This window comes from Equus asinus, chromosome 4 (genome assembly GCF_041296235.1).
Source record: "Equus asinus isolate D_3611 breed Donkey chromosome 4, EquAss-T2T_v2, whole genome shotgun sequence".
Classification (NCBI taxonomy): domain Eukaryota; kingdom Metazoa; phylum Chordata; class Mammalia; order Perissodactyla; family Equidae; genus Equus; species Equus asinus.
Genome location: NC_091793.1, coordinates 67,704,368 through 67,718,026, shown reverse-complemented (window position 1 = coordinate 67,718,026; position 13,659 = coordinate 67,704,368). Strand labels below are relative to the sequence as shown.

At 46.2% G+C, this 13,659-nt stretch overlaps 1 protein-coding gene across 2 annotated transcripts; it reads right to left on the bottom strand.

Annotated features, from left to right (window-relative positions):
• Window positions 1-2,827: 2,827 nt before the first annotated feature.
• NIFK (nucleolar protein interacting with the FHA domain of MKI67) lies at window positions 2,828-13,616 on the bottom strand. Of its 2 annotated transcripts, none has more exons than XM_044769169.2 (7): window positions 13,423-13,616; window positions 12,356-12,493; window positions 7,470-7,578; window positions 5,483-5,694; window positions 4,084-4,146; window positions 3,889-3,948; window positions 2,828-3,384 (listed from the first exon to the last, which is right to left on the bottom strand). In XM_044769169.2, the coding sequence occupies exons 1-7, from the start codon at window positions 13,525-13,527 to the stop codon at window positions 3,199-3,201; spliced, it is 873 nt and encodes a 290-aa protein (XP_044625104.2). In that variant the 5' UTR covers window positions 13,528-13,616; the 3' UTR covers window positions 2,828-3,198. The 2 variants fall into 2 exon arrangements, with proteins under 2 accessions (XP_044625104.2, XP_014684740.3); XM_014829254.3 differs by having other exon boundaries at window positions 3,889-3,945; window positions 13,423-13,599.
• Window positions 13,617-13,659: the final 43 nt, after the last annotated feature.

The following is a 13,659-nucleotide window of genomic DNA, read 5'->3' as shown; positions in this document are numbered from 1 at the left end:
AACAGGCTTTAAACACCTTGTATTTTCAAACTGTACATTTGTTTAACTAAACCTTCTTCTGTCCTACACATATTTTTACCACCATCGGTTGTGGCACATCTTGGAAGATTCCACCTCAAGTTGTGCTGAATTTTTTCTCAACTTTAAAAATATTTTTGCTTATAGTTGCTCCACACAGACTATTCATGGAGGCTAACTCTTCAGTCATTTCTAGGGTGACAAACCATCCCCATTAGCCTGGGACTGAGGAGGTGCCCAGAACACGGGACTTCCAGTGTTAAAACCAGAGAGGTTCTGGGCACACTGGAACGACACGGTCACGTTAGCACTTCAAACTTGGCTTTGACTTCTGGAAAAAATTCGAAATCATTTGCCTTGTTTTTAAATTGACTGTTGATGTTGCTTCCTTCAGTCTTCAAGGAGCTGTTCTCACTGAAGAGCTAGTAAGCCTTAAAAAGTTCACTTTATCTGGACACATTTCTTCAGCGGCTGCAATCAAACAGTTTAATTACCTCGTCATTAGTAAATGGCTTTCCTTACTCAGCGAACAAATAAGCCACTTGGAAACCTTAGTTACGTCCTCATTCTCATTTTTTTGGTCAAGCAACTGTGTGCTGAGGTATTCCATCTAAGATATCCTGACTGCCGGGCTGTGGCTTTCCCGTGAGTTGGGAATGCTGGAATGAGCGCTTAGTCTGGGAACAGCAACATGGACCGTGTTCTGTGAGCACAGGTGGAGGGTCGCTGCAAGACACGATGCTGTCCCATCTGACTGTGCAGCCCGCACTCCACTGTGAGCCTCAGTGTGACAATCGAAGTCTGCTTCCTGTTCTTGTTTTGACGTGATGAGTACGTAACGGTAATAAAAACATAGAATTCATGTACCACGATACTTGTGGCCAAGCATGTCCAGCCCAAACCGCGTCACTGCCGTCTGTAGGGCAGTGGCAGCAGCCCTGAGACGAGGGGACATGTGGGCTCTATCACAGCTGAACAAACACAGCCACAGACAGTGCGCACACAAACGTGTCTGTATCCCAATGCACCTTTTCTTATGGACGCTGACATCTGCAATGCATATAATTTCCATGTGCCATCAAATTTACTTTTTGATTTTTCAACCACTGAAACATGTAAAACAAAACCCGGCAGCCAGTGGGACTTGGACTGGATAGTTGGCCACCCTGTGGTCCAGAGGACGAGCCGCGGTGTCATTAGGTTCGGGCGGAGTGCCTGTTTCTGCCCACAGGCAGCGTGAACAATTCCACGTGTAACACTCCTGGGCTGAGGATGGCAGCCGTCAGCATCACGGTCCCTGGGCAGAGGGGAGCTGCCTTCCGTTCCCTGACTCACGTCAGTGGGAACAAGAGATGGCCTTTGCTGCATTCCAGGGACCATCGCATCTCACACCGCCAGCCAGCCAGGGTGACAGTCTCTGGCCACTGCATTCCACGTAACACCAGCAACAGAAGGCCTCACTCTGCACTCTGTCAAAAGCGTATTCGTTTGCTACCCCAGCTTATGACAAACACGCAGCTGGTGAAACGTCTGGCTCCAACTGAACCTTCTGAGGATTAACTACTTTTTTCCTTTACAGCTTTTGTTCTAATTATAAGTCATAGCAACACATACTATGCTTCCATATTACTATTTTGATGTTTACCTCCCATTAAAAAATGCGTTTTTATGTAGTTGTGGTCATACTGTTTGTACAATTTTGAATTGTACCCTTTTACACCTCGTTTGCTATTACTGCAAATGTTTCGTATTTTATCAGCTGAGGGGGCTTCCACTCGATTCCAGCCTTATGTTCTCCCTACAAAATCTGAAAATCAAACCCACACCTTGATGAATTTTCTTCTGAAGATCCTAACCTAGACCACAGGAAAATATTCTTTATGATCGTGTAACTTCAAGCTTTTGTCTTACAAAAACATCCATGGCCGTGACATGCTAAAGATGGAATCTCCTCCTGCCAGTTCCAGGGTGTATTAGAAAATCCCCTCCACATTAGGCGATGACGAACGGTACCTGCCTAAGTGGGGTGGGCGCAGGCTGCGAACGAGGAAGTCAGCTCATCTTGCTACACAGGCGTCTATGTGTTTGAGTGCATGTGCCTGCTGGAGAGAGAACATGACAGGCTGCCTCGAGAGGCTTTTCCAACACTTTCCCAGAAGGGGAGCCAGAGGGGTGTCCAGATCCACAAAGTTCAGAGATGGTTCAAAAAGGGAGGCAGTTCATTCAACAAATACACACTGAACGAATTCTGTGCCAGGCACCAGAGGTAAAACCTGCTCCTGCGGACACTGAAAGCCTACTGTTCACAATTTGTGTTGGAACATGGAGCTCAGTATCTTGTCATAGTAAAGATTTAACAAACGTTAGATGACAAAATGTTTGCTGAAATGGGTGTTTTTAATGAATCTGGACGAGCTCATATAACCACATTCCAGGGCATCAGAAACTTAAAAATAGCCGAGAAGGCGAAAATCTACTATCTTACTTCAAGACACCCAAGTCCCACTTGCACACAAATGAAATTAAGAAAAGGTGATCTGCTGGTCACTGTCTGAATCCTGAAATGTGACCCCACATCAGATGGTAGTGGTGGAAAATGGTAGCTGTTAATCCATGGCAGCCCACCAAACCCCATTTAACACTGGTAAAAATGACCACATCCGTGTAAACGAGTCTGCACTAATGCTTCCCTGCCTGCCCACTCTGCACATAACTTCACTCCCAGTGTCAACCAGGTAACGTCGACGCCTAAAGTGCCCTCACGGGGGAAACGCGCTCGGCCTGACAGAGAACCATGTAGACGGGCATGCAAGATTTTACTCCTTTCCTTTATTTGACGGTGACAACAAAGGCTGCAGTTTAGCACTGAAACCTGCAGTTAATGGTGACCCTTCTATCCAGACAGAGTAACTAAAGACAGTTATAAAATCTGCAAAGAAAACTAGAGACCAGGAGAGAGAGGCCGCGTGGCCCCAGCTACGCAAGCTGGTGTGCACCCCGAGGTGCAGCAAGGATGCGCGAGCCACGAGGAATGCCCGCTTTCCTCACTGACGGGAACCCACAGTTCTTCCTCCGAAAATCTTGTCAACACATTCCGCTGTGTCTAGTTAAACACGAGGAATCAGCCCTCACAATAAAACCACGTTTTCAGAAGAAATATCATACTTCATACATTCAGAATCACTGACTGCTCTTTCTTCGTCTTTTTCTCCATGAACGTGCAGCTTTTCGAGTTTCTTGTATTTCTTCTTTCACACCAGATATGGGCTGTTTGAAAACTATTTCATTATCTTTATCATCTTTCATTGTAGCCACTTCAGATTTTCGTTTTTCCAAAAATGTTGGTGTACAAACTGGAGTGGGGCCCTGGATTTAACAAATAAAAGATTACAATACACAAATGGAGGAACATATTCAGAATGAGTGACTTACCCCCCAAGCACCTCCCCTCTATTTTCTTTTTCACAAGTTATGACGTGTGACTTTAGGCCTTTTTCCATCTTTTGGGAATACAACTGCACCTAATAAACGACTTAAGGGGCATTTCGAACTTGGTACGGAAATTCGCAATTGGAATACAATACGCTCCATGAGAGGGTATTAGTTAGAAAACCTTAAATCTTACATTTATGAGAACAGTGGCCTCATTTCTCCCTACTGACTCAGGCACTTTGCGGAGAAGGTGAAAACTGCAGCCAGCTCACAGTGGTGACCTCTGCTGAGCTCTCTGTATCGGCTTAGTCACCAGCGAGCACTTAGCCAAGAGTCAGAAGGTTAAATTCGAAATTTTAACAACATGACAGAGCAGAAACTGCTTTTCCTCTTTCAAATTACAATAGCCACCTCCCAGAATATTGAAGAAAATTTTACCTGGCTATCCACAGTCTTCTCAGGAGTGTCGGGAGTGATCGAAACCTCTTTTTTCTTCTTCTTAAAAATAATAAAATTTCTTCCATTAATTTTAAAAGACTTCATCAATTTGCATATTTGTCATAGTCGTCTTGAACATATTTTCTCATTTATCTTTCTCTAACATCTGGCATGTAATATAAGTAAAAATTTTACCTGTCTCTTGGTAGATTTCTGAAGATCAGTGTTCAAAGCATTTTCTTCCTTTGTGTGTAAAACCTTAAGTAAACATAAAAAAGTTATAAACTGGCAGTCTCACATATTTACATTTTTTAACTTACCATTAGATCCTTAATTTAATTTAAAAAGCAAAATCCACAAACACAGTGAATGATCTTCAGTGCGACAGTGGAAGAGCGGCCTGAGGAACGGGCAGAAGCTGCAGACTGAAGTGGAGCCAAGCCCGGAGCTGGCCGCGCAGAGCCCCGAGGTGGGAGGGTGAAATTCAGAAGACTCTGCAAAGGCAGGCCCCGCAGGAGGCCCGCCCTGGCTGAGTCGGGGACTGTGGAGGAAGCAGTCCTGCTCCCAGAGTCCCAGACGGGCCACAGGAAAGGCAGTGCTTCCAGGCTGGTTTCCAAGCTTCACTGTCCCAGCTCCTGAACGGCCCACAAGGTGCAGGGCCCCAGGACTGGGACAGAATGCTCTTCTAACACACACTGTCAAAGACTGTATTTGGGATCTGGGCAAAGAATTAACAACCAGGAACTGGGCCAAAGGAGGGTAACTCAGTCTTCTAGTTTCTGGATAAGCTGACAAGGCCTAATAAACCTGGGAATGGATGCCATCTCTTACCAACTCATCAGCTTTTTGGAGATAATCTGATAGGGTCTATGGAAGACCCAAAACAATCTCAGGATTTAACCAAGAAAAGAAACAGGATCTGCACCTAGCCCAGCCACGCCCTAAGGACCTGCATTCCTGTTTTGTGGGTGGGGACATGTAGCTCTCCTTCCGTGAAGGAGGGAGAAGAGATTCGGCACGGTCTCCTTCTTCAACAAGCAAGGGAATAAGGACTGAGGAAAATTTGTGTTAACTCATCTTCATGTAAGCAGGCTTGCTATATATATTTCAACCCCTGCCATTTCATCACAGAATCGATGCTTACTGGCTAATTCTGATATACACTTATGAATATTTCCAATTTAAAAGAACAAGAAACAAAATTTTAACTAGAATGATGTAAAAAGGATGATCGACAGTCTTGATATTTACTCATAGCATATAAACCAATCATCAGTTAGTTCTGCTAGTGACACCTTCAATAGTAGTTAGTTAAATAGAGGTTTAATTTCAGCAGTTTAAGAACATCACAAAAGTTTTGCAAATCAGCTAATCCCCCTTCAGGAATTCCCTCTTCTGTATAATGGAGATGACAGGATCTGTTCTTACAAACTTAGGAAGAACCTACAAGACAATGTTTCAACAATTCAGTCAAAACCTAGTATAGGATAGCCCTGGGCTAATACTTTATATAAAAAATCACAAACATGTTACAACTAGTGAGGCACAAAGCCCAGTCCCCCAAAACACAAACATTTCAAGGAGGAATATTTACCAATGAAGGGAAATTATAATCAATTCCTTTTTTAGCTAGTCTCTTCCTGAGTAATTTTTCCTTCTTTTTAAACCGCTCCTCCATCCGTAGCTTCTGAAGAAGTGTCCGATCCTTGTTATATCGTTTCACTGCTGGATACGACGGATTCCTAAAGGGCATGTGCCACTCTCGAAAAAGTTCTTCATGCACTTTTTCAGGTGGTATAACGTGACCTATATTAAGAAAAAAGTTTTCAAACAAGTGGGAGAGGATTTTAATGTTAACTTTAGAAGTTCCCCAGCGCCATCCCCCTCACAAGGAAGCTAACGCATCTCCCATTTACATGGAGAAGCCTAAAAGAACAGAGCAGGTGCCCAAAGGGCAGTCAGACAGTCCGCAACTGTTGCCTCAAGACCCACTGCGCGCAGGAACCGGTCCAGGCGCGGGGATACCGCGAGAGTGAGGAGTACAAAGGAGGGTCCTGGGGCCATCAAGTCTCGGCTTTCTGAAGCTAACAGGGTCCCACTCAGACGTGGGACCCGCTGGAGCAGAGGCGATCAGTTCCCAGCTCATATCCCCTGGGCCCCTCTTGAGGTCGCAGGCAGCATAGCCGTTATCTGCATGTCTGCATAAGGGCCCTTTTCTGGCTGTGGAAGCACACTGGGCCCACATGCAAAGGCAAGCCCAAACCCCTGGAAGCAACCCTCAACCAGAGAGGGACAGGGAGCTGGTAGATAAGCCCCTAGTTCCCGCGCCTGTCAGGCGGAATAAGTCTGACTCCCAGTGTTAGTCAGCAGGATGGTGCCCAGGCACCCAGGCAGTAACTTGCCTGCTGAGACACCTTTAGTGACTTCCTTCCCCGCTCTGCCGCACTCCTCTATTCCCTAGTAAGTATTTTCCTAAGGTTACCTCCAAAATAAACAACTTCCACTCAAAAGAAAATGACCATGCGGCCAATCTCCCTCATATCAGAGTTCAGAACCTCTTATGCTGTCTTTCAAAAGTCAGGTACAGCACAGCGATGATCTTAGACACACAGTCCCCTGACACCTTCTAGGTCACCTACTAGGCCCGTTTTCTCCTGGCAAAAGCCATGTTTTTATTGTGCGAATGTTTCACGACCTCAGAGTGAAACTCAGCGTGGGGCTCTCTCTCACAGCAAGAGGAAGAGAAGAGAGAAGCTACGCTGACAGGTTCGTCAGCTGCTTGAGCAGATGCACGTGACCTGGCACCCGGCATGGCCACATTGCAAAACGAGCAGAGGGAGGCCGGGAACTGAGCTCCCTCCAGAGGGCAGGAGCTCCAGACAGGGATGTTCCGGGAATGCCACGCCGGCGGCTCTACTTTCGGCAGGTGAACTTCTCCTCTACTCTTTAGGGCCTTGCTTGTGGAAACATCACCGAGCTTTGAAATGTGATCCTTTACCTTTTGCGTTATCCTACCTAGGACCCACCAATGGTTTCCCCCTGCCCTTGGGATACAGTCTAAACTCCCACCCTTATAACCCTCAACGACCTGACTTCCTCTCATGTCTTCTATTCATCTCTCGCATCTCTTGCTGATCTTACATTCCTGCAGAGGCAAGTACCGTCAGTCACCTCGGGTTTTGCATCTGCTGTCCCCTCAGCCAGGAACGGTCTCAACCTTCACTCCTAGGCCCTCCCCTTGGCTCACTCCTGTTTAACCTTCAGGTTTCAACCTAAGTGATACTTGCTCGGGGAAGCCTTCCACATCCCACTGGAGGTGGGTCAGCTGTTCTCCCTATGTACTCCTCAAGCAACTTGTCCCAACTCCATCTCAGCACAGAAACAGCTCTCACTCTCGAAGATTTTAAAATTCCAATGAGAATCTGTCTGCAAAATGCACTTAAATCCTTGCAGCATTCCTTAAGAGAATCACCCAGGGATGAAATGTGACGTGCATGTAGCTAAGCCACGGGCCCGTCACACCACCGCCCCTGTCAGCAGCAGGCATCCATGCAACCTACAGGCAAGAGGAGAACACTCACACTTCAAGAGCCTTTCACCAAAAAGGTAGTTGTTCATTGTTTCAGCAGCAATTTTGGCAACATCTTCAGATTCAAACTCCAGGAAGGCATAGCCTTTGCTATTCCCAGTCTGCAACGGAAAATGCACCACAAAAAGTAGAGCAGTTATATTCTAAGGCTTCAATAAACTCCTAAAATGCATTAACTTAACGTACAGCAGCCTCACTGTCGAAACACCAGGCACCCTTAATTCCAACGGCAACTCACATAGCGTGGGGACTCTTATGGGAAATGAAGAGATGTAAAATAACCTGAACAGGCCAGATCTGGAGGTAGTCCTGGGATTCTGACTACCTGTGATAAACACATTACTGCATCTGGAATGTTCGCAATAGCAATACCATCACACACAGGAAAGGTGGTAGGTCCCGATGGTCCTTTCCTCATTATTGACCTCATTGTAGGCATACTACTCACGTATTAACCATACCCAGAAGACAGTGTGATGCTTCAGAGAATGCAGGTAATAGAATTCCCTCTTCATATCTAACACCTGAAAAGAAACCACCTCCTCACGTCTCCAAGCTCATCACTAAAACCCTGCATTCACACTCCGGTTCACCAGGATAGGCTGTCCTCACAGCGGGGGGGGGGGGGGGGGGGGGGCCGGCGCGGCAGCAAAGGAAGAGGCCTCGTCCTCTGGAATGCGCATCCCAGGCTCCTGGCCTCTGAGCCCCAACAGAAAGCAGATTTCTCCCCTGTCTTAGTAACAAGAGTTTGGGTTCTGGAGCCTGAACGTCCAGGTTCCACCCTGGCTCTGACACTTACTTGGATAAGTAACGTTTACACTTCAGTTTTTCACTCTATAAACTAGGGACGAAACAACCACTCTCACAGGGCTGCCATGAAATAACCCACAGCACTCCGAAGGGCATCTGTCAGGTACTCGGGAAACGTCAGTGCCGGGTGGCAGGATATGCCCTCCTTATCTGCCACCTGATGATGGATTATTCTGAGCTTTTGAGAAGCAGATACAAGAAAAGCTCTCTCCTCTTACCCTATTTGCCCAAAAGCAGGACATCAACCTACAAAAACGCCTTCCCTCCTCTCCACCAGAAAGACAGACGTCAGAGGGACCTACGTAACAAACTCAACTCACTAGACTCTACCTACCATTGGTTTCCGTATGTTTGCCTCCCACAATTTGCAGCCCTACAAACTCAAAGCTCTTTGCCTGCGTCTTGTCATTTCTCCAAAAACGCACTGTCCCTCTGCTAAGAGGCTACACAGGCCAGGCTCTCACCAACCCTTTGGGCTATGCATCCCCGAGCGCTCCCACGTGGAAGCGTACTTCTGTTCATTTTACTCTTGCTAATCTGTCTGCAGTCAGTCCAGCTTACAGGATCCCAGCCAGAGAACTGAGGAGGGCAATAGAAAAAGGAATTCTTCCTCTTCTACAGGTCCAATTATGAGTGACAACAACTAGAAATATTTTACAATCTTGCATTAAACAATCTATTTTTGGATATGGATCAAGATTGGTGACGTGATGCTGGAAATTAAGAAACCACTGAAAGGTGCACAGCTTAAGAGAGCGGGAGTCAGGAGGCTCACTTCTAGCTCACTTCTGTGCCACCAACCAGCAACCTGGACACGCCCACAACTCTTTGAGTCTCAGAGTAGTTATCCGCTACAGGAGGATTCTGGTAAAAATTTAAACGTTTGAAAATACTTTTACAATCCAAGCTCTTGACAGGGAGGGGAAAAATGGTGGAGTGGAAGAGAGAGCCACTGTGAAATCCAACTTAATGTATCAGACTGTAAACCTTCTAAAAAGTAACTTAAAAATACACATCACGTGCCCCAAAACAATAACAAAAAAATCTTTAGTAATTCCAGAAGGATGTTGGAAATACCAACCAAACAGTAAAAACTGGGCTGAGTAGAAAGGTGGTAGCTTTACTATGTAACGATGCTGGAAATGGTGAATCTTAGTGCACCTGCTCAAGGAGCAGGCCTTCCACAAGACAACTGGCCCAAACTCTTCAAAAAAGCCAATATCAAGGAAAAAAACCCAAGCAGACAAGGACACTGTTCTTAGATAGACCGAAGAGCTACAACAAGAAATAGTTATGGACGAACTCTGATCGGATTCCAGACGGGTAGGGAAAACAATAGCTAGACATTTCGGAAACTATTAGGGATGTGTAAAGATGGACAGTACTCTATATACATACATAATATAGATCATTATATTGTGGCTATGTAGGAGGACGTCCTTATTCTTAGCAGATTTATGATGAAGTATTTAGAAAGTAGTATGACTGCCACTTTGTTCAAAAGGTTCAGAGTGGGCACATTTTACAGATACGGAGAGAGATGAAACTAAGTGTCAGGATGCTGATGCGGGTGCATCCAGGTGAGGGGCAGGGGTGCTCATGACACCGTTCCTCCTACTTCTCTGTAGATTTGAACAGTGTCAAAATACAAACCTGGGGGGGAACAATGACTACACTGCAATATGGGAAAACATTTACAAAATAATGTCCCACAAAAGGCAGGAGAAAAAGAGTTTCTGAAAAAGACAATACTAAAAAAGGGCAAAAGATATGAACAGGCAATTCACAGAAGAGGGAAATCCCAAGGCCGGTCAACACCTAATGGTGCTCAACCTCCCAAAGAGGCAGATGCAAAACCATGACCATCTGCGACCCAGTGATGCTGAGGATACGCTGCAAAACAGCAGTTTTCAAACTCAGAGTTTGACCTTTTAGAGGAAACAAAATCACTTTAGTAGGTCAGAAATGTATTTTTAAAAGACCACATAGAAAGGTTAAGTATTATCTCACGTGACTTTTATTTCAGTTACCTTTACATTCTGTATGTGTGTGCTGGCTTGTGCTGTAAAACTTCTTGTGGGTCAAAAGTCCAAAAAATATTATTCTAGAGAAACTTGCCTACACCTGCACAAAGAATGTTCCTGGCAACTTCACCTATGAGAGTGAAAAATTATAAAAAATCTCTCATGTTCAATAGAAAGGTGGATAAATAAACTTTAGTATATTCAAGCAAAGGACACAGCAGTGGCAATCAATGTACTAGAGTTACATCAATAAAGCTCAAAACAGACTGTTGAATGAAAAACTAAGCTGCAGAATGATAAATATATAAGTTTAAAACAATATTGTACAATGTATATACACATATTTTTTTTGGTGAGGAAGATTGGCCCTGTGCTAACATCTATGCCAATCTTCCTCTATTTTGTATGTGGGATGCTGCCACAGCATGGCTTGATGTGTGTGGGTCTGTGCCTGGAATCTGAACCTGTGAACCCTGGGCTGCCTAAGGGGAGTGGGCGAACTTAACCACTATACCACTGGGCGGGCCCCTGTACAATGTATTCTGATACATGAACACACAGTAAACATTTAAAAACACACATAGCAATGAAAAACATTGAACTCATGAACTGTAATTCCCTGGGCATGGGGAGAAGGTGCAGAGGATTGGGGAAGGGTACAAAAGGGACCTCAAGTCCACCTATAATCAATTTCTTAAAGAACAAAGATCTGGAACAAATACAAGATCAAGCTGACATCTGATAAAGGCAAATGGCAGATACCTGAACAGTCACTAAATCACTCTCCAGTAGACTTTAGGAGGTTTGAAATATCTCACCCATCTAATAAGAAACCATTACAAATACGAAAATGGAAAAAAAATGGACGGAATACAAAGAAAATATGTTACTTTGGTTAGGTTGGAAAAAATGCCAGGTCACTTTAAATTTAAAATTCCCTTTAACGTTGACATGTTGCTTTGACAAAATTTAATACCTGAGGTTTTATGACAACAGGCAGATGATAGATGCATACCTTATCCCCTCAGACGCCAAATCAAATATAAAATTTAACTTTGATCTTTTATAACTCAAGTGGGAAAATGCGGAAAAACTGTATCGAAAACCCCGAGATTCCAACAATGAGAGGACTACAGTTACAACCAATAGAAGTGTATGTGTGCAGGAACAAAGCGGGCCACTCGTCTCTCACTCAAACAAACCACATAGATCTTTGTTTACTAGGAGGCTGGGGTAACAGAACAATCACATTCATACAGCTTACTGTGTGCATTAGGCTTGTTCTGAGAACCTTACATTCATCACCTCGTGTTTAATCTGTCATAAGACACTCCTAGGAGGTCGGTGCTATGGTACTCATATCTTACAAACCAGAAAACTGAAGCATGCAGGGGTGAAATAACTGTGCAAGGTCATACAACTAGTAACCTGTGGAGCCAGACCCCAAGCCTAGGTAGCCTGGCTCCAGGGTCCTTATCCGTAACTCTTCACTTACAACCTTTGCTACAGTACGGGTGCCCACACCAGAGGCTAATACAAGAAGATGTATGAACCTGCTCCTCAAACTGAAGCTCACATACACCTAGCTGAGTAGCCACAGGATAAATATGATTCATTTACTAGGACTGCCAATTTAACCTGAGGATTTGAGGCAATCACCTTTTCCCCTCCCCTCTCGAGGAAGACTTGCCCTGAGCTAACATCTGTGCCAGTGTTTCTCTATTTTGTATGCGGGATGCCGCTGCAGCACTGCTGATGAGTGGTGTAGGTCTGTGCAAGGATCCGAACCCACAAACCTGGGCTGCCCAATCGAAACATGCCAAACTTAACCACTATGCCGCTTTTTTATTTTATTTTTTAACAGTAAAGCAAACACTTAGAGTAATACTGATTTTGCTTTTGTGGGTGTTTCAGGTTCTAAACCTCATCCACTTCCCCTTTCTAGAGTGAAGTGTGATAAGCAGTAGAATGTGGACATCCTCTCAACTATCAAAGATGCTACCCTTTTGAAGAAGAAAATCTAAACTCAACACCAAAATCTTACCTTTTTACTTCTGGACAGTCTAAATCTTGTAACAGTGCCAAACTGTGAGAAATATGCTTTGATCTGGGTTTCGTAAAGCGCTGGAGGTAGGTGGCCCACATAGATTACTCCAGGAGTGAGTTTTTTTTTCTCCTGTCGCTGAAGACAGAAAGACCAGATAAATATTTTTTTAATAAAAAAATCACATTGCAGCAAAACTTGCCACCCCTCCGCTCTCAGTCCAAGACAAGAGATCAAGAACCTACCCTGTACTTCCACTTGGCAGAGCAGTAACTAAAGAGTTAGCTGTTTAATCTCTTCCCCTACGAGGACAATCGTCACAGCAGATTGTCTCCACAGCCTGCGTCCCAGCCCCCAGCCCGAGGTTGACGCTCAGTAACTGTACGTTGACTCAAGGGAGAAGCAAGTCAGCCCTTGAACGCACTATCTTAAATTGAACCTTCAGGCCGCAGAACGCCACACGACATACCCTCCAACTCTGTGTGCAGATCTCTTTTCGGTCGCACCCACCCAACCGAACAATTTCCGAGACTTCACAAGGCCGACTGACCTTTCCGCATCTCAGTCATCGTGCCCTTGCCTATTACAAGAACTTTTAAGTTTTCAAACGTGTATTTTCTGCTAAAAATCAAGGCAAATGTAACTTGATGTCAGAGGCCCTAATCGGCAAAGGGGACTTGACAAATACTGTCCTTTGAGAACTCCAAAACCACCAGGAAGGCCGAAAAACCCTCCGGATCGGGGTCGAGGCGGCCGCGCGAGAGCTCCAAGCCGGGGCTGCCCCGCGGCCCGAGAGGGCCCTTCCCAGCAGCCGGCTCCTTCTCCTCTCGTCCCCCACGCCTCCCCGAATCCACACGAGGATCCTAGGGCCTCGCCGCAAACCCCATCGCCATCCCCCGACCAGCGTCACCTCCCGTCTCGGGGCCCGGCCTACAAGCCCGAGAGGTCGGCGCCCACCGGGCGATCCTGGGGGCGGCGGGGTGCGGGAGGGCGCCGCGCGCCGGGCAGGGAGCGGCCCTGGGCCGCGCGTCCCCAAGGCCCTAGCCCGGCCCGCGGCGGCCACTCACCTGGGCTGCGCGCCGGCGAACCTGCGCCACCTCCTTCTGGAACTTGGTGTCTTCCTGTGGATTCAGGGACAGGAGGTTCTTGGCGGGGCCAGCAAACACCGCCATGCTGCAAGCGCAGAGGCCGCCGAGGTCCACGCGGCGCGCCGGAAGTGCCGGGCCCTCCGCTCTCCAAGCGGAAGTGAGGCGGGGCGGGGCGCAATGGGGCGCGGGGGCGGGGCGTGCGTCGGGGGCGGGGCC

What these genes read in the sequence shown, in the direction of transcription:
- NIFK (XM_044769169.2), bottom strand. Translation starts at nt 13,527, where the DNA reads ATGGCGGTGTTTGCTGGCCCCGCCAAGAACCTCCTGTCCCTGAATCCA. An exon ending in ATTATAATTTCCCTTCATTG is followed by an intron (nt 4,147 to 5,482) that starts GTAAATATTCCT and finishes TGTTTACTTAAG; the next exon opens with GTTTTACACACAAAGGAAGA. An exon ending in AGAAATCTACCAAGAGACAG is followed by an intron (nt 3,949 to 4,083) that starts GTAAAATTTTTA and finishes ATTATTTTTAAG; the next exon opens with AAGAAGAAAAAAGAGGTTTC.